Source organism: Coturnix japonica, chromosome 19, assembly GCF_054131305.1.
Source record: "Coturnix japonica strain WE chromosome 19, WE-NBRP24, whole genome shotgun sequence".
Classification (NCBI taxonomy): Eukaryota; Metazoa; Chordata; class Aves; order Galliformes; family Phasianidae; genus Coturnix; species Coturnix japonica.
In genome coordinates this window covers 2,195,278-2,217,118 of record NC_140681.1, presented here as the reverse complement: position 1 = coordinate 2,217,118, position 21,841 = coordinate 2,195,278, and the positions used below count along the sequence as shown (strand labels likewise).

The window sequence follows — 21,841 nt, the reverse complement described above, 5'->3', positions numbered from 1 at the left end:
GCCAACAGCCACAGAGCACAAGACACAGTGCCACGCAGTGGAGCAAGAGCTGTGCTTCCTTACAGACACTGGGATGTCAGGAAGGAGGGTTAGAAGAAAGGAGTGAGAAACAGCACGATGAAAGCAGAAACATGCTGCTTTGGGATTAACACTACCTTCAAAAAGACAGTCTGGATCTTCGCACAGTCCTTGCCTTTCTCCTCTTCCACTACTGAGTAGAGAATGTTTTGTGCAGGGACTCTCGCATATGCCACACGCCGATTGTTGCTGAGCATCCAGATGAGGACGTCGGGGAGTGTACACTGGGGCTGGAGGGAGGAAGAGCAGTGACAATCTGATGCACAAGTGTTATGGTTTTGCAATTTGGTTGGTGTTGGTATTCCACATCAGAACACCATGCCTCATAATGGGAGTAAAGGGGACAAGTTTTTTTTTCTGTGAACTGCCTTAATGTTCATGTGGGGAGGGGCACCGGAAGGGAAGTGAGGAAGGGGACGGCGTTGCTGGACCGGCTCCCTGCGAGGAGACAACGTGGTCAGACCTTCCTGCCTTCCACAGCTCCATCGGTGAGATTTGGGACTTGGTATTCTCTTTGTTGAGACTCTCTTGTTGTTGTTTAGTGTTATTAGGTTATTAAACTGCCATTCGTTCTCAGATCACCTTTTTCCTCCCTCATTTTTTTGTTAGACCTAATCGCAATCTCCCTTCCCTTCCCCGTCTCCCTAAACGCACGTGGCCGGGCCGCGCCGGGCCGCGCCGCCGGGCCGCTAGAGAAAAGGGGGGGGCTTTTGTTCGTGCTGCCCCGGGTTTGTGCACACTGTCCCGGAGTGAGCTCTAGAGAGAACTCCGTGACAACAAGGAGCTGGTGGCTGCACAGCTCTTTGGAGATCCAGAAGCAAGTGATGGGGCCAAACGTTGGGCACATGCTTCTGAAACTCAGCCCTGCAGTATGGCTTTGTGGGTCTCCCCAAGGAGTTTGGTTTTCACTACAAATCAGTGGGATGCAGTCATTCTCATCCCATGCTGGAGAAAGAGAGACCCCATGAGGCTGGAGAAGTGTTACTTCCCCTGTAGCTCCTGCAGAAGCCTGAAGGCTAATCCATAGGACAGAACCATGTGCAGACAATATGTGATGCTAGTGCCAGCACAAAGCTGCAGATGCAGAGCAGGCTTGCAAAGGAGCTTACATTTACAGATGGAAACAAAGAATTATTTTGAATCTTAGCTTCTGCTCTCTTCCCCCTCTTAGCTTCCTTGGTGCGTGTTTGTACTTGCACAGCTTTTTCTGGCACTGCAAGAGGTGAAGTCTTATTCATTCTAAAGCCTATCTGCCCTACATATCTGAGGATGTGATAGTGGTAGAACTTCACTTGGTGAAAGACTTCTCCAAACTGCATCAACCTCTGGCCACGTTGCTCCCACAAGCATTGTGCTCTGGTTTACACTACAAGAACGCACTTGGTTTCCAGAGCTCTTTAAATAGAGCCAGTGAGACTCTGAGAGCAGAGAGTCTCTATTATAGACAGAGAGTGTGCGGGCAGACAGGCAAGACTGATTTCCAGGCAGGCTTCCCACAGCCACACTGCAGCACAGCCCAGGGCCAGGCAGAGAGGGCAGAAAGGTCCTGGTGGCTGGAGCTGACCCAGCCCTGCCTTCAAGCCACTGCTGAGCCTTTGGATCCCTCCTCTGTCACTGCTGGCCCTGTGAGACCATGAAGTTTCATCCATCATGGGAGCCACTACATGAAATATGATAACTTCCAGAAGCTGGAACCTGGGATTTTACATAGCAGGGAAAGACATGCAAGAAAAATCCCCATTTCAGGCTGATGAAAGTCCCAGCAGGCAGCCCAGTTCCCTGTCCTTGCCCATGCCTGCTTGTGCCCAGAAATGGGGTGCCCCAGGAGCAGCTGTACCTCTTGAGCCATGAAGCGAAGCTTGGCCAGAATTCTCCTGGTCTCCTTCACCTTCTCTTTCACATTGGTTCGGGTCAGCCACCGCCTCACACGGAGCCCCTGCTTCGCATACAGGATCTGCACAGAGAGAAGAGCTGTCACGTGCCTGGCTGTGAGCCATGCATGCCCCACTGGCAGCACACCTGGGGGCTCTGCAGGAAGTGGAGACCATCGTGCCATGGCCTCCACCAGCTCACTTGCCAGCTGCTGAGAGCTAATTTTGTGAACTTGTAATGAGGTTACATGAAGAAGCCATCAGCTCTGCCAACAGCAGAAATCTGTGAGCTTTTGCATCATTTGGGGCAGGAGGACACATAAGAAAGAAACATTTCAGAAGATGGTGGTCTAAGGCTCCAGATGGTGTCTGACAGCATTTTGGTGACCAAAGAAGCCAAAGGAAACTGGAAGAGAGGGCTAGGATGTTGTGTCTGTTAATTGATAGGGTCAGGATCTGAAGATGAACTTCATGATGAGCCTGAACTAATAATGAAATCCAGAAGGAATTCAGGGTTCAAACCTTGTGTTGACTGACCAGGCCAGGAAAACCCAGAAAATTCATCTCTTGGGCTGATTATCTCCTGCAGAGAGTCCCATATTGACCAGAGGGAATTTCATTTACTGCTGTTGTTTTGGTCAGACTTTCAAAGCTTTGTGGTTTGATAGGGACCAGGACTGCAGCTGTACTCTGCCAGGAGAGGAAAGCTGACATCCAAGCACAACATCTGTTTAAAACAGAAGGCACCCATGGGCAGTCCCTGTCTCTGCTCCCTGTGCTGGAAGATGTATGACTGTAAGCAGTGTTGGGAGATGCAGGTGGTTGGAACTGGAATCTTCAAGATCCCTTCCAACCTAAGTCATTCTGTGACTATATGACTACAGTGTGGGTCTTAGCTCTCAGTCTCCCTCTTAGCATCAATTCCAGCTGGTCCTCCCAGCATCCCTCAGCCAGTCACACTGGCTCTCCCCAATAATCCCAAGCCCCACAGCTTACGATGTTGCGCGTCATGTACTTTGTCCGGCATCTGTCAAGATTGTTTGGATGTGCCATTGTTTTTCTCTCTGCACTGAGTGAGTATTGTCTGCAATGAGAAAAGCATCAAAACCTCTGAAATGTGCATGCTGTAGGACAGCACTGCTCACACAGCAGAGCCGTGAGCTTCACCTCTCTGCTGCTAACCCAGATGCAGCTGAAACCCCATGTCTGTAAGCAGATTGTTCAGCAAGGATTTTGATCAGAACGTACACATTGCTCAGCGTTCCAGGCCCTTCTTTACTGTCCCCATTACAAGGTTAGGGACTGATGTGTGAATCAGACTCCTCCAGACTGTTACGGTAATTAAAACACCAGTATCTTGAAAGAGTGATTGAAAAGAGGGAAGGAAATGTCCTGGCAGCTAGGAAACTCCCAGGAGACCAGAACATCAAGGCTGCCTGCTAACCCTATCCTTCCCAGGACTGTGGTCTCCCCTCTGAGCTAACAGACCTACAGAATCTCTTCCCTAGGTTGTCCTGGTTTCATTCCACTTATCCTCCTCTAGAGGACAAGAGAGGAGGCCGCATGCAGCCCAGGCAGAACATGATATAACCTCCTAACCTAAAGCCAAGAAACCTTTGGAAGTCAGGGGCATGCAAACCTGCATCCAGCTACAAATTCCTCCAGCACCTCTCGGAGCCTCTCTTCAGCTTTAGCCTTTGGCCGTCTCATGAGCTTCTCCACATCATCCAGCCCCTGCTCCTGTGGGGAAAGCATGACATTCAGGCAGCTTGCAGCTGCCCATGGGCTCAGGGCAAAGCATGGCATGGATGTGTTTAACCAGGTGTTCCCTTCTGCAGAGCTGGGGCAGACAGAGCACAGCAGATCGGTGCAGCACTGCCTGGACTCTGAGCTTTAGGGCTAACCTGATCACAGAACACTGGTTGCAACACCTCGTGCCTCAGACCTCAGCACTCACCAAAACGCATTAGTGCAAGCTCTGTTTTCTAAGTCTAAGCAGGAAACACAAAGCCCTGGAAAGGGGTTTCACTCCACTATGACCACTGGAGGCTAAAAGCTATTTTGCAGCATAATCTCCCCAGAGCAGGACTGGCAGCAGAAGAGCTTTTTGTCAGACCATAGCAGGATACACTACCAGGGGCAGATGAGATGGAGCCCCATGACAGATGGAGACATATATAGGGGTGAGGATGTTTCAGCTAAGTGTTATGCTGAGTAGCTGTGCACTTTGAGAAAAAGCACGATGGCAGGAAGCCCCATGCCCCAAGAGTTGCCCTGTGCACGTTACCATGCGCTCTGCCAGCTTGACAATCCAGTTGGAAATGCAGAGTCTCCAGGTGTGATCCTCCCAGTAGCTCCACACATACACGCAGGGTTTCTCATGCATCATGGGCAGGCAGCTGTATGATCTAGGGGCAACACAGGACATTAGTGCTGCTGTGTGCAGCTGTCACAAGGCAGCACTTGCACTGGGAGCAGTAAGGTCTGTTTTCCTCACAAAGAATTGGCTGCTTTGGTCCCTGCATCATGGACATGGATACAAGCTGCAGGGCTGGCTCTTTGCCATTCCAAGGCAGTGTATGATGTTTCTAGCAGAGGGCAGCAGTGTGCCCAGATGAGTGTGGGATGCTGCTGAGATTCCTTGCTGCTACAAGATGGAGTGGGAGTGAGCGCAGGGCTCAACTCAACCAGGACATTGCTAGGCCTGTAGGGTGAGGAAGGTGGCATTCCCAGAGCACCTCATCATCTGCCTGCCTTGTCTGCTCAGCATGGAACACCAACAGCCTGAGTGCTCCTCTCCTTCCTCTGCACTGGAATCAGGCCCTTGGGATGCTGCTTGTCCACCAGACAAGGGACTGCTGGCACTGATGAGCTGCAGTTTCCTGTAGCCCTGTCCTTGGCTACCTACAGACATCACACAGACACTGCAGGACCTGGCAACAGCAGCCAGCTGGGCCATGGCGAGCTGCAGGGTTGCAAAGCAGAGAAACACCTGCACAGCATTCACAGTTCTGAGCAGATTACTAATAGCATCCTGAGCAACCAAGCTGGGAAGTTCAGGACTGGGGTGGAAAGGACAGAAGGGTGAAGAAAGTATCACCTGTCATACTCTGTGGGCTCTGGTCTCTGGCTCCTTGTTATCGACTTGTTCCGTGGAACTGAATCTGAGGCCAGGATCTCCACATCCAGCTCACTATCTGAACCAGCATCCAGCAAAGACTGTTTTTCTTCTCTCCCTTCTCCTTTCTCTCCCTTTTTATGTACTTTGGTCACAACCTCTTCAGCTTTGCCATAGTTTCCTTGAAGATAAGCATTAAACAGCAATCAGAAAAGTGGGATCAGTGTTAAACAATGAGTTAGCTAGTTTGCAAAATCAGCACAATCATGTAGCCAAGAGAAGCACAAGAGTCTGCACTGCTTTCAGAACCAGCACTTCAGCATCATCCAACCATCAACGCACCACATGGGCAACAAGGTCTGAAGTGGAGCTGGGAAACTATAAGGAAGTCCATGTGTGTGCCTAAAAGTTCCACTGCTTCCACCAAATGCCTGCAAGCTTCCATTTAAACCTCTGGATTAGAGTCAGCAGCAAGAGCTCAAGAAAGCTTCTCAGCATTGAGCTTCTCCACTCCTCCAGCAATATAGATCGGGGGTTGGACCTGCCTCCCCTGCCCCTGTTTCCCCATCATCCATTGTCACAGTCCCTCAGCATCGCACACCTAACCCCATTTGGTTGCTCCCAAACCTTTCTACTGCTTTTCACCTCCACTCCCTGAAGAGCTTCGAGCACATTCTCCAGACATGAATTTCACACAAATATGGCAAAACTCCAACCCCACAGGAGATCATTTAGACTTTTAGAGTAATTAAAGTACTGTGAGCACTGCTTGGCTTCCTGACTTGGAGGCATAAGTTGTGTGGTGCTTGGCACTGTAGGACTGCAGTGCTGCCCTGGGCTGGCTGAGGGAGGTTCACATCATTCCCACGGTTTCCTCATTTGGGACCCTGGGGAATACACACCTATAGAGACCTCAAAGCTGACAGGTTTGGTGCTGAGCGAAGAGTCCATCATCGTGGCTTCAAAGAAGGCAGCGAAAAGGAGGAATTCTTCTTTTCTCCCCAGAGCATTCTGTACAGAAAAAGAGAACTCAGCCCAAGCCTAGCGTGCCAAAACGCTGACTCAGCAGAGAGTGGGAGGGCACCAAGTCATGCCTGGTGCCTGTCAGGCCTCTCAATGGAGGGCTTTACCAGGGCCCTAGGGATGTCACAGGGACACTGCTGGGCTGCCAAGCTTTCCTGGAAATCTCAGGGGTCAGGTATGAAACCATGCTGATGCTCCACCATCAGCATGTATCCAGGTATAGACTCAAGAATGGCTACTATACCCACCCAGCTGCCACTAACCCTTCTTTGCTGGACCAAGTGGTGACCCAGAGCCAGCTAACAGTCACAAGGCTCCTGGGTAGAACTATTTGCTCAACGATGGCCATGCCCTGGGAGTAGCAACCACATGAGAGTGTGATGCATGCATCATCATCAGGGTGCTCCTGCCTCACTGAGGGAGGCAGTTTGGGGGCTGCATGTGAATCTTTGGCCCTTACAGAGGCTCAGAGAGCCCTGGCTGGCCTAGCAATCTGCAGGCTGGGTTTGCTCTGCCACTCTTATGCCAGCCAGTGACCCCACTGCTTCCTTCCCATGAGCCTGCACAGGCATCAGGCTGGTGTGGGTCAGGTCACACCAGCGCAAAAGGACTCACCTCAGGGAGTGGATGAATTTCCTCCACCTCCACAATGACCTCTGCAGGCTGCTCAGCTTCCTGAGAGCCCCCAGCCTCCTCCTCTCCCTGCAGCTGGATCAGCTCTCTGGCCTTTGCCTTGGATTTTTTACTTTTCTTCTTCAGCTTCAGTTTGCTAAGGGCACCTTTTGTCTTGTCCCCAAGCTTCCTCTCTGCCACACCAGGGCTGCTGAAAATCTCAACTGTGATGGCCATGAGGATGCGCCCACGGTAGAAGATCCCCTCCCCCATGCCCTCATTCAGGTCCTTGTGGATGTCCCGCAGAGTTGAATTCTGGGGGGAGCCATACAGGTTCACCCAGGCTGGGCCAAATGTGGGGTTAAAGCCTGCAGGGACAGGGTCTGATTAAACACAAGGTGCTGCAGAGACCTTCCCTCAAGAAGGCAGCCCAGGGCACACAGTGTGAGCATACACTGCCCATACACTTCTGCCTTCCACCTCCAGGAGACCACCACAGCCTGGGCAGATGTGCCCAGCATGGGGCCCCATGGGAACAGCCATGCCAGGCCTCACCATTCCTGCTGGGGTCCGAGATCTGCTGCAGGTCAATGTAGTGCGTGGCAATGGCTACATTACCAACATTGGCATCATCCAGCACCTGGATTTTTATCTTCTTGGCAAGAGGTGGGAACATCTCAATGAAGCTGATCTGCTCGTTCCACTCAGGCTCAGTGGTATTGCTCTCCACGGATGTCTCCCCCTGAGAAGGAGGAGGTGTGAGAGTCACACAGCCCCAACCAGACCAGTAGACAGAGTAAAGGATGCCTCTGGGCCTCCCTTGGGATGGCTCACACCCCTGCTCTGCCTGCAGATGGTGCTGGGCAGGTGGCCGGGTGCCTGTCACTTCCCCCAGGTCCCAGCTATTGCTCTCTGCCCTTCACCAAGAGGTCAGTTCCAAGGCACTGACCATGCTCTGTACAGCCAAGAGAAACACTGGCCGCAAGCAGGCAGCACCAACAGACCCAGGGATGTCACACTGTCCCTTTGGGAGAGCCACGTGGCCCATCATGTTGCCCAGGAACATTTGGCTGGCTCAGTGTCTTCGCATCTTAGTGGGCATCATAAGACTACAAACCTCAGCTATTCATTAGCTAAATAAACTCTCCCAAGTATGAGTACAGCTCACTTGTGGAGGACTTCCACTGGGATTTATTTGACCCACTCCCTGTGTTTAGGCCTGGGCTCTTCCAGTCTTTCTCCATGGGACTGCTATGTCCCACAGCAAGTGCTGACACAGAAGAGGGGGAGTAGCCCAGCCCCAGCAGACTCACCTGCTGCCCACAGAATGAGACCTGCACATAGGGGTCAATAAACACGTTTTTCTCCCCTATGATCTTGGAGAAACCACCCATAATGCCTGCGCTCATGCTGGGCAGGCCCTCAGCACGATACAGCTTGATGCAGACCCTGGCCCAGGGTCTCTCTGCAGGGACTCTTTTAGGCAGCAGTAGGTTCCTGAAAGACAAATTCATATTCTAGATCTTTCTCAGAATCCAGAAAATGAGAAGCTAAGTCTGTCCCCCTCAGAAGGGGGAATAATGGGGAAAAATACTTAGTGTGAAGAGACATGTGGCTGTTCCCCTTAGCCATGCAAACCCCACTGCACTCACCTTTCAATGTCCTCAACTCGGCTGCTGGAAGAGGTGGGAAGGGAGCCCACAGTGTCTCCACGTGCAGTGACAGAGATGCTGCATTTCACAAAGCCTTTCACACCTGCCCGGGTGTCTGTGGGGTCACTGATAACAGCCCACTTCTGGAAGAACCTGTGGTCTGAGAGAAAAGGAAAGGCATTTCATATGGAAAGCCTGGGTTACCACTTCACATCCAACAGTGTTGGCGCAGACACTGCCCAGCTCTGCCTCTGAAGACTTGGGAAGTCTCACCAGCCTTCAAAAAGCCAGGAGAAGTGAGTGTCATTACATGAACTAAGTGATTAAAAGACAGGCCTAGCAGAGCCCAGGAGAAAGCTCAGCTTCAAATGAAGTGCAGGCAGGGAGCGGGTACACAGCTGCTACACAGACCTGGTTGGTTGTACACAGTTGCAATGTCCATCTTGAATGTTCCTATGCATGTTCCCAGGAACGGTATCTTCTTTGAGTGGAAAACCTGCAGACAGCAGAAATCCAAGAGATGTCTGAAGCTGGGAAGCACACCCAGACATCGCTAAGGAGGACGGGGCTGCTAGGATGCCTCTCTGCCTGCTTACACTTCCCTATGTGCACAAATTGCCCTTTCTTTGCCTGCAGCCCTTGCTTTGCCAACAGCTCCCAGCATCCACACACAGAAGCAGCAGTCTGTAATGGTTACAGATGAAGGACCGAGAGGAGGATGTACTTACCAAAATCTCTATGAGTCTGTGAAATAAAACTTCCCTTGACTCATGGAATTCAAACAAAAAGTACTGAAAGGGGAAAGAAAGACAACTGAGCCCTGAGCTTCCAGCAGGGCTCCACAGGTGCCTTCTCCAGAGAGAAGCTGCACCAAGAGCTCCCCGAGTGCTTGGCCACCAGCACCAACACTGTGCTGATGGAGCCTCTGTCCATAGCACACACCTCATTGTAGAAGGGACAGTTTGTTGACTTCTGAGTTGCCGTGTGCTTCTTCTCATCTCCAACTCTGACCACCACGAAGGGGTTAATGTTCACCCCGACCAGCTTCTGTGCTTCGATGATATTTATCCCAACCTGAGGAACCATGGGAGAAAAGCATCAGATGAGCTCTCTGCACGTCCCCAGCTCTGCCCTGAGCTTGTTTGCATACTGATATTGCTGAAACGCTCAGGGCACCACAATGCAGGTCTGGATGTTCAGGGTAGGCAAGAGCACAGCTGCTGAAATCTGCTTCAGCCAACACCAAACTGAAGTGATGTCAAACCTTTGACAAGCAGCTCCGCTCCCACTGGGCTTTGGAGGCCAAGAGGCCATGAAGCCATGGTCTCCATGGGGTGGGCTGCACAGAGTTTTTTCATAAAGAGTCTGTTTGTATCTTCTGTTAATACTTAGAATCCTCATTAATTAGATAGGCAGCTCTGAAAGGACTGGAGTGTGGCTGTCTCATTTGCTGTGACTGCTTACATGTCTTAAGACACAGGAAAAATGCTCTCAGGTACAGTACAGCCATTAGGATGAAGAGTTACTGCATCAAGGAAAGGAAGGTTGGAAATTCCACCCCCACAAAAGCTTTCTGTTGAGTGGATAAGCTCTAGCCCTGAAAAGCAGGGGACTCAAATCCAAAGTCCATGTTTACTGAGAACCAAGGAAATATTTGAAGCCACATCCAGGCTGTGAGACCCAGCCCTGAAATCTGCAGGGCCATAGCTGGGACAAAGCTCCATTTCTGAACTTTGCAGGGATTTCAGGTAAGCCTGTTGTCCAACTTCCCAGAGTGAGAGCCCCTGCAGCAGCTGTCTGCTCTCAGCCATGTCCCACAGGTATCCCCAGGAAACTGGGACAGGTCCTGGTGGGGGTGACAGGCACAAGCCCTGTCCAGGAGCTCTCCAAAACTCCTCTCAGGCAACACTTTGCCACCATATGTGGGGCTGTTATGCCAATATCCTTCTTCAGCACACTCACCCCACAGGGGCCCAAAAGAAATCCTGCCCTGGGCTGGTTGATTGTGGAGATAGTGCTCATGGATGAGGGGATCTCACACCTTGCCTGGGAAAGCTACACAAAACAAGGTGTCTTCATGCTAGAGGTCTTGCCAGGGCATATGGCAACTGGAGAATACCATGCCCACATTAAGGCAGTGAAGGACTGGCTGGAGGGGCAGATGCAGAGGCATCTGTAGGAATACGCACCCAATGCTGCAGTAAGTACCTGGAAGCTCCGTGGGGTTGGAGTGGCAAACAGGTCCCGTGTGAAGCAAATTCTGGAACGGCTGCACAGAAACACAACCTGGATAAGCTGATCCCTTCATCTACGTGGATCTGAGTAAGACTCCACTAAAGGAACTGAAAACCCAGAAAATAACAGCCTCTTGACACAAGAAAGAGCCAACACCCAACAGCACCATTTGGGACCCACGAAGGTTTCTGACATTTTGTGGAAAGAGAATGCCAAGAGATGCAGGATCTCCACAGAACTCACCCTAGGAGCTGGCACCTCCCACCCCAGGGCACACACATAGGGAAAAGCACAGCACTGATACCTCTTCACAGGGCTGAAGACAATGCCCGACACCTCCACATCAGACACATCATAGAAATCCTCTTCCTCCTCTTCCTCTTCCTCCTCAGTCTCCAGGCCCTTTGCCAGCTTTCTGCCCAGCGTCACAGCCCTCCTGTCCAGCTCAGTTGCTCTTGGACCACCCTCGGCTGCTCTACAATCCCCACATCACATCATCACCCGCCCTGGTGAGTGGGTTGTGCACTTTCCTGCACCTGGGAGGGTGAATGGATAATCTCAAGTAAAGATACTTACTCCAGCTCCTCAAATCCAGGATTGCAGATGATTAATTCTGAACTGTAAGAAAAAAAAAAAAAAAAAAGAAAGAAAAAAAAAAAGAGATGTTTTACTGAAAAGAACAGTGTTACAGCACTTCCCCAATGCATTTAAAGAACAGTGTCACAGTCACAGCCCTGCTCGTCTCTTGGCCATAACATGAGCATCCTCCAAGATTATATTTTTCCTCTTCCCACCCCACACACCCTCTGCTTCATCTCTAGGCCCTCCAGAAGTGATGCTCTTGTAATGTGTCATCCTGCCTGCCCAGACACCCACTGGCCATGGACACCACTTGTGTGCAGAGTGCCTAGGGCTAATGTGGTCCAAAGCCACACTCCCTATCACTTCACAACCACAAAGCCTTGCTCCCATCAGCCAGGAATGCTGCAGAAGTGTCTGAGTCCAAGAGGACTCCTGGGGTGTGGTGGGTGCTCCAGTCAATCACATCTGGTCTTCTTTGTGAAGACAGGGTGTTTTTCTGCCAAGAGCTCTGGTCACTTATTGCTGCTGTAGAGCAGAAATGCATCAACCTGGAGAGTCGATGGGCTGGGTTGTATCCCAAATGGCTCTGGTTGACCCTAAGGCATCTGTACAAGCAATCTGGAAATGTCTTCCTCCCAGGATTTCAGTACCTGTCTTTCATCTGATAGACAAAGTCTTCTTCAACCCAGGTCCCAGCTGAGCCCTCTGGAGGTTGGTAGCGCAAATCCAACTCAATATAGATCTAGAACCAAAAAATCAAACTGCCTCAGAGCTCAGCAAGATACAAAATACCAGTGCAAGTGCCAAGGAAAAGGGAAAGAAAAGTGTGGAATGAAAAAAACAAGTGAGATGCTGGCAGACAGAAGGCAAAGCATCCATCTCTCAGGGTGATGGGGATGTAGGAGCTGAGCACAGCACAGTCCCTGGCAAAGGCATGTTTCTGGGAGGAGAAATACAACCCTGGGAGGCAGGGATGTAGCTGCTGGGAGAGGCAGTAGAAGAAGGTGGGTGAAAACAGAAGCTTGGAATAAGGCTGGGTAACAGGAGGTTCAAAACCCCATTAAAGCACTAGGAAAGAAAAAGGGACACAAATGACTCCAGCCCCAGATGTAGCAGCTCTTGAGCCGGAAAGATCAGGACTCAGAGCTTGTTCCCAGAGAGCTCCTCCTTCCCTTGGGGATGTGTCTTTTCCCAGCTGAGCTGAGGGACGAGAAATGAAAGCTGTTGTGTTTTGTTCGGACTGGGTCATCAGTGAGATTTCCACTGTTAGCACAAGGGAAGAGGCAGCTGAGCAAAAGTTTGGGGCCACAGAGCAGCTCTGAGCTGCCAGCAGCATCAGTGCCCCATGTCAGTCCCTGCAAAGCACCACAGATTGCTGAAGGGTCAGTCCTGTCCTGCTCCCTGCAGTGAGCTGCAAGCGGCTGAAACCACCCAGCAGCACTCGGCTTCCCCATGGGTTTGTGGTCACAGCACTGCAGGGTGACTCAGACTGCCCGTGGGAAGGACAAACAGGGGCGCAGCACCTCTCAGGGCCGCCAGCAGCACTGCCCTGGTACCCAACCCCAGCTGCCTGCTACACCCACTTCCACCTGGGAAGCTCCACAAAGAATTTCTGAATGTTTCTGGGGCTTTTCACCCATGGAGATGACTGATGGAGCAGTGCCCATCCCTGGGCTGCCCGGGGAGGACTCACACCAGTGATGCTGTGGTTCCTGTCCACAAGGGCCTCCCGGAGAATCAGGCGCCCAGTTGTCATCAGGTGTTGGAGGCTGAGGACGAGGGAGCCAAGGAGTCTGTAACAAAATCGCAGCCTTTAGCAACATTACACACAGCACGCTCTCATGTGCCCGTGGGTTTCTGGAGAAAGAGGGCACAGAGGTTTCTGGCAGCCAGAGAGCACCGACCCATGTGTGCTCAGCCTGCAGAGAGCAATGCTTCATTAGGAAATAAGCCCAGGAGCACAGCAATGTCTGCAGCAAATCAGGTCAAAATCCACCCAACCCAAATGGGCTTCTCACCAGGGAAAGACCATCCCTGCTCCCTGCAAGTGGTAGCAATAAGCATGGAGAACTGCAGCTCCCACTCCACCTTGTGTTAGCACCAGCCGGAGCCCACTGGTGCTTTGTCCCTCAGCTCCTGCTGTGTGTGGAGTGAAACAGTCTGACCTCTGCCACCCAGCTCTGCTCTGCTCACCAGCAGCAGCACGGATGGATGCATCAGTCTGGGCTTCCCCATTGGACTTCTTTTCTCAGCACCATCACATCCCAGTGACTTGCTGTTGTTTATCAGTTTGTCCTGCAGAAGTTCCTATTGACATTTCAGCCAGAGACAACTCCTCTGATCCCTCTCTTCTAAGAAAAGCACCCAGTAAACACTGACACAAAGTTCGCTCACATCTTTTGCTCTGGTTTGAGTGTCCTGAATGCGCTGTACTTATCAGTTTCCTCCACACCCGCTCTGGCAGGGATGTGATGGCTTTGAAAATGTTTGCACCATCAGCTGCCCCTATGAAGCTGTTCCTGTTGATTTTCCATCGGTTCTGACAAGTCAGCAGAGCTGGCACCTCCCCTGCAGGCACACTCCTCTGCTCCCTCCCATACTCTTGGGTTTCCTAACCCACTGCTGAGCTCACAGCATTGCCTGGGCCCCGTGGTAGCATTATGTTCTGCCTGATCCTTTAAATGTTAATCGCTGTGTTTTGAAGGTTAAACCCCACTGTCACTGATGTGGGGCACAGTTCCCCTGTTCCCAGCTGGGCTGCTTTTGTCCCGTGGGGGCTTCTCTGGACTGTGTGCACAGCACAGCACTCTGGCACAGCAAAACCACTGCCCTTGTTTGGCTCCACATATAAAACTCTGCAGCCGCAACAGAACAACCAGCTCCATCCCCCTCATATAACTCATATAACTCATATCCTGCATGTCTTCCTCCCATCAGCTTGCCCAGAAACATTTTCCTCCCCCATATGAAGCCCAATATGCCAGCACCTGGAGGACCCACCTGTTACTGAACACTTTGCTGCAGTTGTACACTTTGACAGACAGCATCTCCCCCATGCCGAGCTTCCCATAGTGAGGCCAGCGGAAGAGCTGCAAGCAAACAAAAGCACAGTGGTTCCCCCAGCTCCCACTGCCCCCACAGCATTGGGAGGCCCTGTGCAGATGCTGGATAGAGCTGAGGCTGCAGTGTGCCTTTTGCCCCGTACTGAGAGTTGTGATGGAGCCCAGGTGGCACAGAGACCACCACCAGGCCCTGCCCAGAGCACCCAGGTCCCTGCAGGCCCCCCTGGCTGTAGGAAGCTGTGAGTTTGGCTCTTTGGGAGATGTGTGGCTTCTGCTCAGCTTTTTATTAGAAATATCATGCCCTGTAGGCACCCGGAGAACATGGAAAAACTGGACTCAGACAGGACAAAGAGGTGTTCTGTCATGGCCATTTACAGCTCTCTCCTCCTGACATGGAGGCTGTCTGATGGACCACAGACACACAGACAGGAAGGCTTCTCATCATTCCCAAGATGCGTCCCCCATCCCCACCTGCCTGACCAGGCACCAACCAACCTGTGCTGCATCCTCACACTCATCCCATCCCATCCCATCCCATCCCATCCCCTCCCATCCCATCCCATCCCCTCCCATCCCATCCCATCCCATCCCATCCCATCCCATCCCATCCCATCCCATCCCATCCCATCCCATCCCATCCCAACCCATCCCATCCCATCCCATCCCATCCCATCCCAGTGCCTGCTGCCCCAGCCCTCATGGAGTGGCCACACACTCACCTCCCCAAAGACAGCCTCGGAGCCACAGCGGATCTTCTTTGTCTTCTGAGTGAAGCCTTGGGAAGCAGAGAGGAGGTGTGAGACCCCGCTGGGCTCTGCCGTGCGGCAGCACAGCACACACCCACACCTCCCTGCCCCCCTCCCTGCCCACCTCGGAAGCTGAGCTGCACCTGCCGCTCACCACGGCCCGGCAGGTGGGAGAGCCGCCGGACGCCGACGCTGAGCGCCATGGAGCGGAGTGCCGGCAGCACAGCCTGCAGCCCGCTGTGACTCAGCCCCGACTCGCCCGGCCGGTTCGGCCGCCCACTCCCTCCAGGTGCCCCACGGGGACACCCCAGGGCTGGTGCTGGGCACACAGCAGACACAGGCCGCCTGCCCCAGCCCCGGGCTATGGCTGAGCGCAGCTCCCGGCCATGGAGAGCTCAGTGAATTGCGTTGTTCTCGTGCCATGTGGCAGCGCTGGGAGTGGGGAGCACAGCCCGCACACCAGTCGCACCGCTGGCATTGTGATGGGCTCTGGTGATGGTGCTACCTACACTGTGCCCATCTATGAAGGCTGTGTCCTCCCCCATGCCATCCTGCGTCTGATCTGTCTGGCCGTGACCTGACAAACTACCTCATGAAGATCCCGACAGAGGCTACAGCTTCACCACCACAGCCCAGAGAAATTGTGCATGACATCAAGGTCCGGGTGTGCCCCGGTGGCGCAGTGGTTAAGGACGCCGCCTTGCAACACTGGGACCTGGAGTTCGAATCCCCCCTGTGGTGCAAGTGGTAGAAGTGCCGCTCTGCTACACAGAGGCTCGAATCCCGGGGGTCGGACTCGATGATCTCTAAGGTCCCTTCCAACCCGCACGAGACTGTGACACTATGAAGGAGAAGCTGCGCTGTCACGCTGGATTTCAAGCAGAAGATGGTCACAGCTACCTCTTCTTCTTCCCTGGAGAAGAGCTATGAACTCTCCAATGGTCAACTCATCACCATTGGCAATGAGAGGGTCAGGTGCCCCGAGGTCCTCTTCCTTCTTGGGTACAGAGTCCTGAGGTATCCATGAAACCACCTTCAACTCAATCATGAAGAGTGATGTGGATATCTGTTAGGACCTGTATGCCAACACAGCATTGCCTGGTGGCACCACAATGTACCCTGGCATTGCTGACAGGATGCAGAAGGAGATCATAGCCCTGGCACATAGCACAATGAAAATCAAGTTCATTGCTCCACCTGAGCACAGATACTCTGTCTGGATTGGAAGCTCTATCCTGGCCTCCCTGTCCACCTTCCAGCAGACGTGGATCAGCAAAAGCAGGAGTATGATGAATCCAGACCCTCCACTCTCCACCGCAAATGCTTCTAAACTGGACTGTTACCAACACCCACACCTTTGTGATGAAACAAAACCCATAAATGTGCATAAAACAAGATGAGATTAGTTGTAGCTGGAGGGCTGCAGGGGTGTAACACAGGCTGTGGAATGAGACATTCACCACACAAACGTGCTGCTGGTGGGCAAAGCTGGTGCTTGCTCTAAGCAGATCAGATGTCATCAGCTCCCCAGGAAGCACATGTAGCTTTCCTGCCACCCAGAGCAGCTGCACCGTTTGTATTTGCCTGAAGTCAGAGCCTTAGCTTTGGTGAATTAGTGCCAAGCGTGGCCTCAGCACAAGCTGCCTGGGTAAAGGAGCACAGCCTGCACCAAGAGGGAGAGCAGTACGGGTACAGCATGGCATGAAGTGGGATTTGGAACAGCACGCAGGGGGCAGATGCTGAACAAAAGCAGCTTTCCTTGCCAGGAGGCTATGCTGAGCTCTCCCTCACCTCAGGCACCAGGCATGCAGTGAGCCTGCATTCCAGCTACACCCAGGTGGCAGGGAAAGTTACCCCTATCAGGTCCAGCATCTGCAGTCACCTCAGCCAGCTGAGAAACATGCTTCCAAGCTCCCTTTATAGCTAGTGAAGACCAACAGGGACCAAGGAAGACCCATTTTCCCCCTTTGGAACTGACATACATTCAAAACAGGGAGGCAAAAATGTGCTTCTCACAAGGCATCGTGGTGTCTCAGAGCTTATCCTCTGCTCCTGACATGCTCACCTTGCCAAAGAAACCATTCACTGAAACCAAGCACTACGCAACGCTGCTGGCATTTCTTTAGCCAAACAAAGCATTGTAAACCTCCTTCAAAGAACACCTTTAAAAAGAAGAAAGGAAGGTGCACTCTCACACACATACCAACCCCAGGTTAGTTCGTACACGTAACAGAGTCAGAGAGCTCTGCCTACAGGTTGTAAGCAGCAGAAAGCACGAGCAGAGGGAGCTCACACACACAGCACAGCTTCTGCCAAGTTGTAGCTCTGAGTTCTCCTTCCTCTCCCATGCTTGTAACATTTTAGTTTATGCAGCCACTCAATGAGACAGAACACTTTGTTTCTTTTAAGTGCAAGAAAACTGGGCGCTGCAGGCCAGACAATGGACTAAATAAGGTGAAAGTCCAGCTTTCTCTAGAGAGGGGAAGCTGCTGCTGTAGAGCACAGCAGAGCACAGTCAAAAAACTGTTTGAAGGCAAAACTAACAGGTTGTTTTGGTTCCTTAGGGATCCCAGACCCACTACCCTTCAAACACAAGCTGCATATTTGAGCCTAGCTCAGGTTGTGGAGTCGTACCCAGTTCTGCTGACACGCAGGTTTGCAACCAATCCCCTTCATAGGCTGAATCACCAGGCAGGCTTCCAATTTCTTCTCACAGCTTCCTGGTGTATCCAGTACGATGGACAAATTCTTTCATAATTTCACAGTAAACAAACAGCTCACCTCACTGCAGGACAGGGCTGCAGGATACACATTCAGTCTCTGTGATTAACAGGATACAAACTAATGCTGACAGACGCCTTTCTCTGTTCTGCAGCTGCTCACCGTCAACCTAAACTAAATCACCAGGCGAGTGCTGTAGCGAAGATCTTCCATAAACCACATTGCTGAAACAAAGAAAAAGCTCAGAAAAAAACCAAAAGTCACACACAGCTGAAAATCAAAGCAGATTCTTTATTTATGCAACTCAAAGTGATGACAACTTACAGTGCAAGTTCCTTTGTTTTGAAATGAATTACCTCCAGTCTCAAAGAAATCATGCTTTGCTCTCATCTGTCTACTCACCAAACAACACATACTTCACACTTCCTCACAGCTCCACAGACAATTACTTCTTCACTTTATACCACTGGGACTCCAGGGAAATCACTCAAAGCATCTTAATTCCAATTACTGGCTTCTGGAAGTCACAAACCTCATTAATCCCCCCACCCACAAATAAGCAAGGTGCAGCATTCTTAAATTGGAACAATGGCTCCAAGCAAAAGGCCATCACAGGATTACATTCTGCTAATAGAAAAATGTGATAATAAAAATACAATGATTACAAAGTATGGTAACAGAAACTTAAAAATAAATGTCTACATATAAAAATATACTGACACTTTATGAAGGCACAGCAGGAACTGCCTCAGGCATCCATCCGACTTTGGTACTGCAGCAATCAGAAAGATCAACACAGTGGAACGGTGATATAGGAGATGTAATGACAAAGGGCCAAACACGATGGAAAGGTGTTACAAAGGAAAAAGGAAAGTGCTCATCCATCTCTGAAGATCTAAGCTGGCAGAGAAAACTCCACCAAGGAGGGATCTCCAACCAGAGATCCTTCCCCAGGGGCAGCCAGCCCTCAAATGTGGTTTAAGAGAGGTGCAGCCAGGCTCCATCCCTTCTGGTCACACAGCTGCATTGCCTTCTCCTGTGCTCCCAGGGCTGACCAGGTCCTTTCCACAGGTGCTCTATCAGTGGTTCAGGCCAGGACTCAACAGTTACCATACAGGTACATTCAGTACTGAAGGGTCCCCACTCCCAAGGCAGATTGTCAGAAGAAAAGAACTACCAAGGAACACAGTAAGTATCTTTACAATAAATATGTTTGCCCTAACTTGCCCTAACTAACACAGTGCTGTGTGAGCAGTTCCATGCGGGTGCCCACTCTGATGCTAAGCAGCAGGTGGGTCATGCCAAGTGATGAGGCACGGCATGATGCGTCACCACTGCAAGGTGGAAAACCAACAAGGTCTACTTTTCTTTGACAAGAACTGCCAACAGTTTCTGGTGGCTTTTTTTATATTTACATTTCTTCCAGTTAGGTACAGGAAATATCAAAGATACAGAGTACAAGTGGGTAAGAGAGTTAGTGTGACTGATACAATCTTGAGGCACTGAACACCTCCGAGTATGCAAGGGAAGAACGTGAGCACAGACAGCTCTCCTCACCCCAGCGATAAGTATGGCTGGGGTGAGGCTGCAATTTACAACTTCTTTATTTCTGGCAGTTTCATTGGTGGCCAGCCCTGCAGTTTATAGTATGACACCAGCTGCTTCGGCACTTCAGCCAGAACCACCTGGGAAAGAGCTTCCCGGGGAGCCTACAAGAAACAGCAAGAATAAATCAAAGGTACTGAAGGGAGAAGAATTACCACAGCAGTGACATACTCTCTTCAAGAATTCAGACTGCAAACCCCACCTGACAGGCATGCAAGGCTGAGTTCAAGAGCTGCAGGCTTAGGAGCACTTCCAGTCAGCCTTGGTGAACACTGCTTCTGAAAAATCACGTGTCCCCAGCCCCACATCACTCCCACTGAAAGCCCAGCCTCACACCACCTTCATCCAGTCCTGATTTGTGTGGGAAGCTGCCCCAGACACTGGCAATCTACCTTATTTTTGGATTCACTGAGTAACGGGCATAAACAACAGTGCCAGAAGAAAAAGTAGGGAGGAGCTGGGGAATGACAGGACTGTTTTCAACAGCAGGGAAGATTTATCTCAGCTTAAATCACTCATGGAAGAACTCATGGGACTCAACAACAGAGACTGAGACAATATGATCTCATTTCCTTTCCTAAATGCTTGCATCCCTGGAGAGAAAGCTTCTTTACTTGAATTCTGCATTAGCCAAGAGGTATTATCAATGATACAATGAAAATTCTTTAGGTAAAGCTGCAAGAGTGCTGTGACAAGGCATGCAGTTTTGAACACGGAAGTTTGCCTCAGCTCTCCCTGGGAAGAAGCCATTTAGAAACTTTGCCATACATACACTAGACACGTGCTAATTTTTGTTGCTGTAATAACTGCATACCTATTGGGCAGCAGAACCCCCTGAAGTCCAAGACAACTTACATTTCTGAATTGTCGGAAAGGCACAAACTGAACGATGTCTCGTGCAGCTGGCTCTCCTGTTAGGGATTTCAGGACACCATTGTCCCCATCAAGAAACTCCATTGCCTTGAAATCAGCTTCACCAACTCCAACAATAATGATGGACATCGGCAGCTTAGAGGCATTAACAATTGCTTGCCTAGTTTGGTCCAGATCAGTGATCTCTCCATCTGTGATGATCAGCAAGACAAAGTATTGCTGAAAAACATCAGAAAGTACTCAGTTAAGGAGTTCAGCATCAAAGCTCCCATAATTGAAAGCAAAAGGAGCAATTTCTGACTCTAAAAAAGCAAGCAGATTGTGAAGTGAATATGACAAAAACAAAAAGTTAAAGGGAATAAACCTAAGTTCCTTTTTCTATATGCATACCACCTCCCCCTGTGCACTTCAGATTTCCTCCATGTTAGATGAAAGATAGAGGCTTAAATTGGACCTATAAAGAACAATTACACCAAAGAACAGAAAAAAACAGCAACGAATAAAGTAGCACCACATCAGCAAAGCTGCATACAACAAACACTGATAGATGCTGCTTCATTCACTGGGGTCTCAAAAAGGGTACAATTTATTATTAAACATTTGTAACACCAAAAAGTCAGTTAGGATGGGACCCTGGACAGTGATTTGGTGAGTGACTATCAGCCCATGGCAGGGATTGGGGCTGGGTGGGCTCTGAGGTCCCTTAAAACCCAATCCATTCCGTGACTATTTTTAATTTCAGTAAGTGGTAACTATTAGAAATCTGAACATATGGCAGCAGCAAATGTCTCAACATGGAGACACACTGGAGGTGACACAGAAGGAAAAGAACACAGGAGCTTTTTTAGAAGGGAAAAAAAAAAATACCCTAAGCCAAAACACTGGCAGGATAAAGCACTTAAAAATCCCTTTCCTTTCCAGAGGCTAAGGTTCAGCACCTGACTCTGCAAACTGCAAGCACTGTCTTATAGCAACTATCTACATACTTAAGATGAAAACAAATATATCAGAGACTTAGAATGAAAATTAAACTTCCGATTTTAAAAGCCAGTTGATACAAATTTACAGTGAATGCACCCATTACTGCCATCTCCTAAAAAACCTTTCATCTGTAAGAAAAAGTAGAAACATTCACAACATATGGATAAAAATACAGAGGTTTCCTCCAAGGGTTTGGATAGCCAAAAAAAAAAAACAAAATCAAATAACAAGTCAAAACCAAAATCCTGATACAGCCAGTCCAGAGGGTGCAGATCAGAGCATGCATCAGAATTCCTTCTAACTAGGAAGTCAAAATGGAATCAGTTAAATGTATCAGGATTTAAGCCATTCACCCTTCCACATAACAAATTAAGTGTGAAGAGATGGAGTTGAATTTTAACAGCAGGCATGGCCATGCAAGCACACAAACAAGACATGCAGTGCAGCTGCAGAAGCAAGTATGGCGATTCTGCAACACAGCATGCTGATCTGTCAGCTCTCCAAATGCTTTGTTAGTATGGCCCTCTGAGTATCTTGATTCTCCATGCAAACATGGTGGGACAAACAGCTAAACCCTCTGACACTTTTCAGTACTTCTTTGTGAACATTCTTGAGTGCAAAATTGCTTGGAATAAAATGTACAGGGCCCCTTTAATGTGCAGGCATTCTCTGTAGGTGATGG

At 50.4% G+C, this 21,841-nt stretch overlaps 3 protein-coding genes across 27 annotated transcripts in view; 1 reads left to right on the top strand and 2 right to left on the bottom strand.

The window, feature by feature from the left end:
- The window catches only part of LOC107322795 (fer-1-like protein 4), a 30,880-nt gene extending 15,045 nt beyond the window's left edge, over positions 1-15,835 (bottom strand). For all 8 annotated transcript variants that reach the window (XR_014935895.1, XR_014935896.1, XM_032448596.2 and 5 more), the window contains exons 1-22: positions 15,104-15,835; positions 14,953-15,008; positions 14,172-14,260; positions 12,865-12,964; positions 11,822-11,913; positions 11,166-11,207; positions 10,894-11,064; positions 10,563-10,623; positions 9,297-9,428; positions 9,083-9,145; positions 8,766-8,850; positions 8,355-8,514; positions 8,016-8,199; positions 7,258-7,444; positions 6,706-7,070; positions 5,970-6,078; positions 5,050-5,248; positions 4,237-4,357; positions 3,589-3,689; positions 2,946-3,033; positions 1,916-2,032; positions 156-308 (exon numbers count right to left, since the gene is read on the bottom strand). Coding sequence is in view for 6 of the 8 variants with exons in the window: in XM_032448596.2 (XP_032304487.2) it covers positions 156-308; positions 1,916-2,032; positions 2,946-3,033; positions 3,589-3,689; positions 4,237-4,357; positions 5,050-5,248; positions 5,970-6,078; positions 6,706-7,070; positions 7,258-7,444; positions 8,016-8,199; positions 8,355-8,514; positions 8,766-8,850; positions 9,083-9,145; positions 9,297-9,428; positions 10,563-10,623; positions 10,894-11,064; positions 11,166-11,207; positions 11,822-11,913; positions 12,865-12,964; positions 14,172-14,260; positions 14,953-15,008; positions 15,104-15,182 (2,754 nt within the window). In the remaining 2 variants the exon portion in view is untranslated. The remainder of the gene's footprint in view (positions 1-155; positions 309-1,915; positions 2,033-2,945; positions 3,034-3,588; positions 3,690-4,236; positions 4,358-5,049; positions 5,249-5,969; positions 6,079-6,705; positions 7,071-7,257; positions 7,445-8,015; positions 8,200-8,354; positions 8,515-8,765; positions 8,851-9,082; positions 9,146-9,296; positions 9,429-10,562; positions 10,624-10,893; positions 11,065-11,165; positions 11,208-11,821; positions 11,914-12,864; positions 12,965-14,171; positions 14,261-14,952; positions 15,009-15,103) is intronic.
- LOC107322794 (actin, cytoplasmic 1-like) lies at positions 15,366-16,388 on the top strand. The gene is given in 5 exon segments (XM_085520592.1): positions 15,366-15,534; positions 15,537-15,645; positions 15,835-15,972; positions 15,974-16,253; positions 16,256-16,388. Coding segments are annotated over 5 exon segments (750 nt in total). The 3' UTR covers positions 16,310-16,388.
- A 1,583-nt stretch (positions 16,389-17,971) lies between these two features.
- CPNE1 (copine 1) overlaps positions 17,972-21,841 on the bottom strand; it is a 42,101-nt gene continuing 38,231 nt past the window's right edge. For all 18 annotated transcript variants that reach the window (XR_014935909.1, XR_014935907.1, XR_014935908.1 and 15 more), the window contains 2 exons: positions 20,161-20,397; positions 17,972-19,409 (listed from right to left, as the gene is read on the bottom strand). Coding sequence is in view for 14 of the 18 variants with exons in the window: in XM_085520063.1 (XP_085376189.1) it covers positions 19,293-19,409; positions 20,161-20,397 (354 nt within the window). In the remaining 4 variants the exon portion in view is untranslated. The remainder of the gene's footprint in view (positions 19,410-20,160; positions 20,398-21,841) is intronic.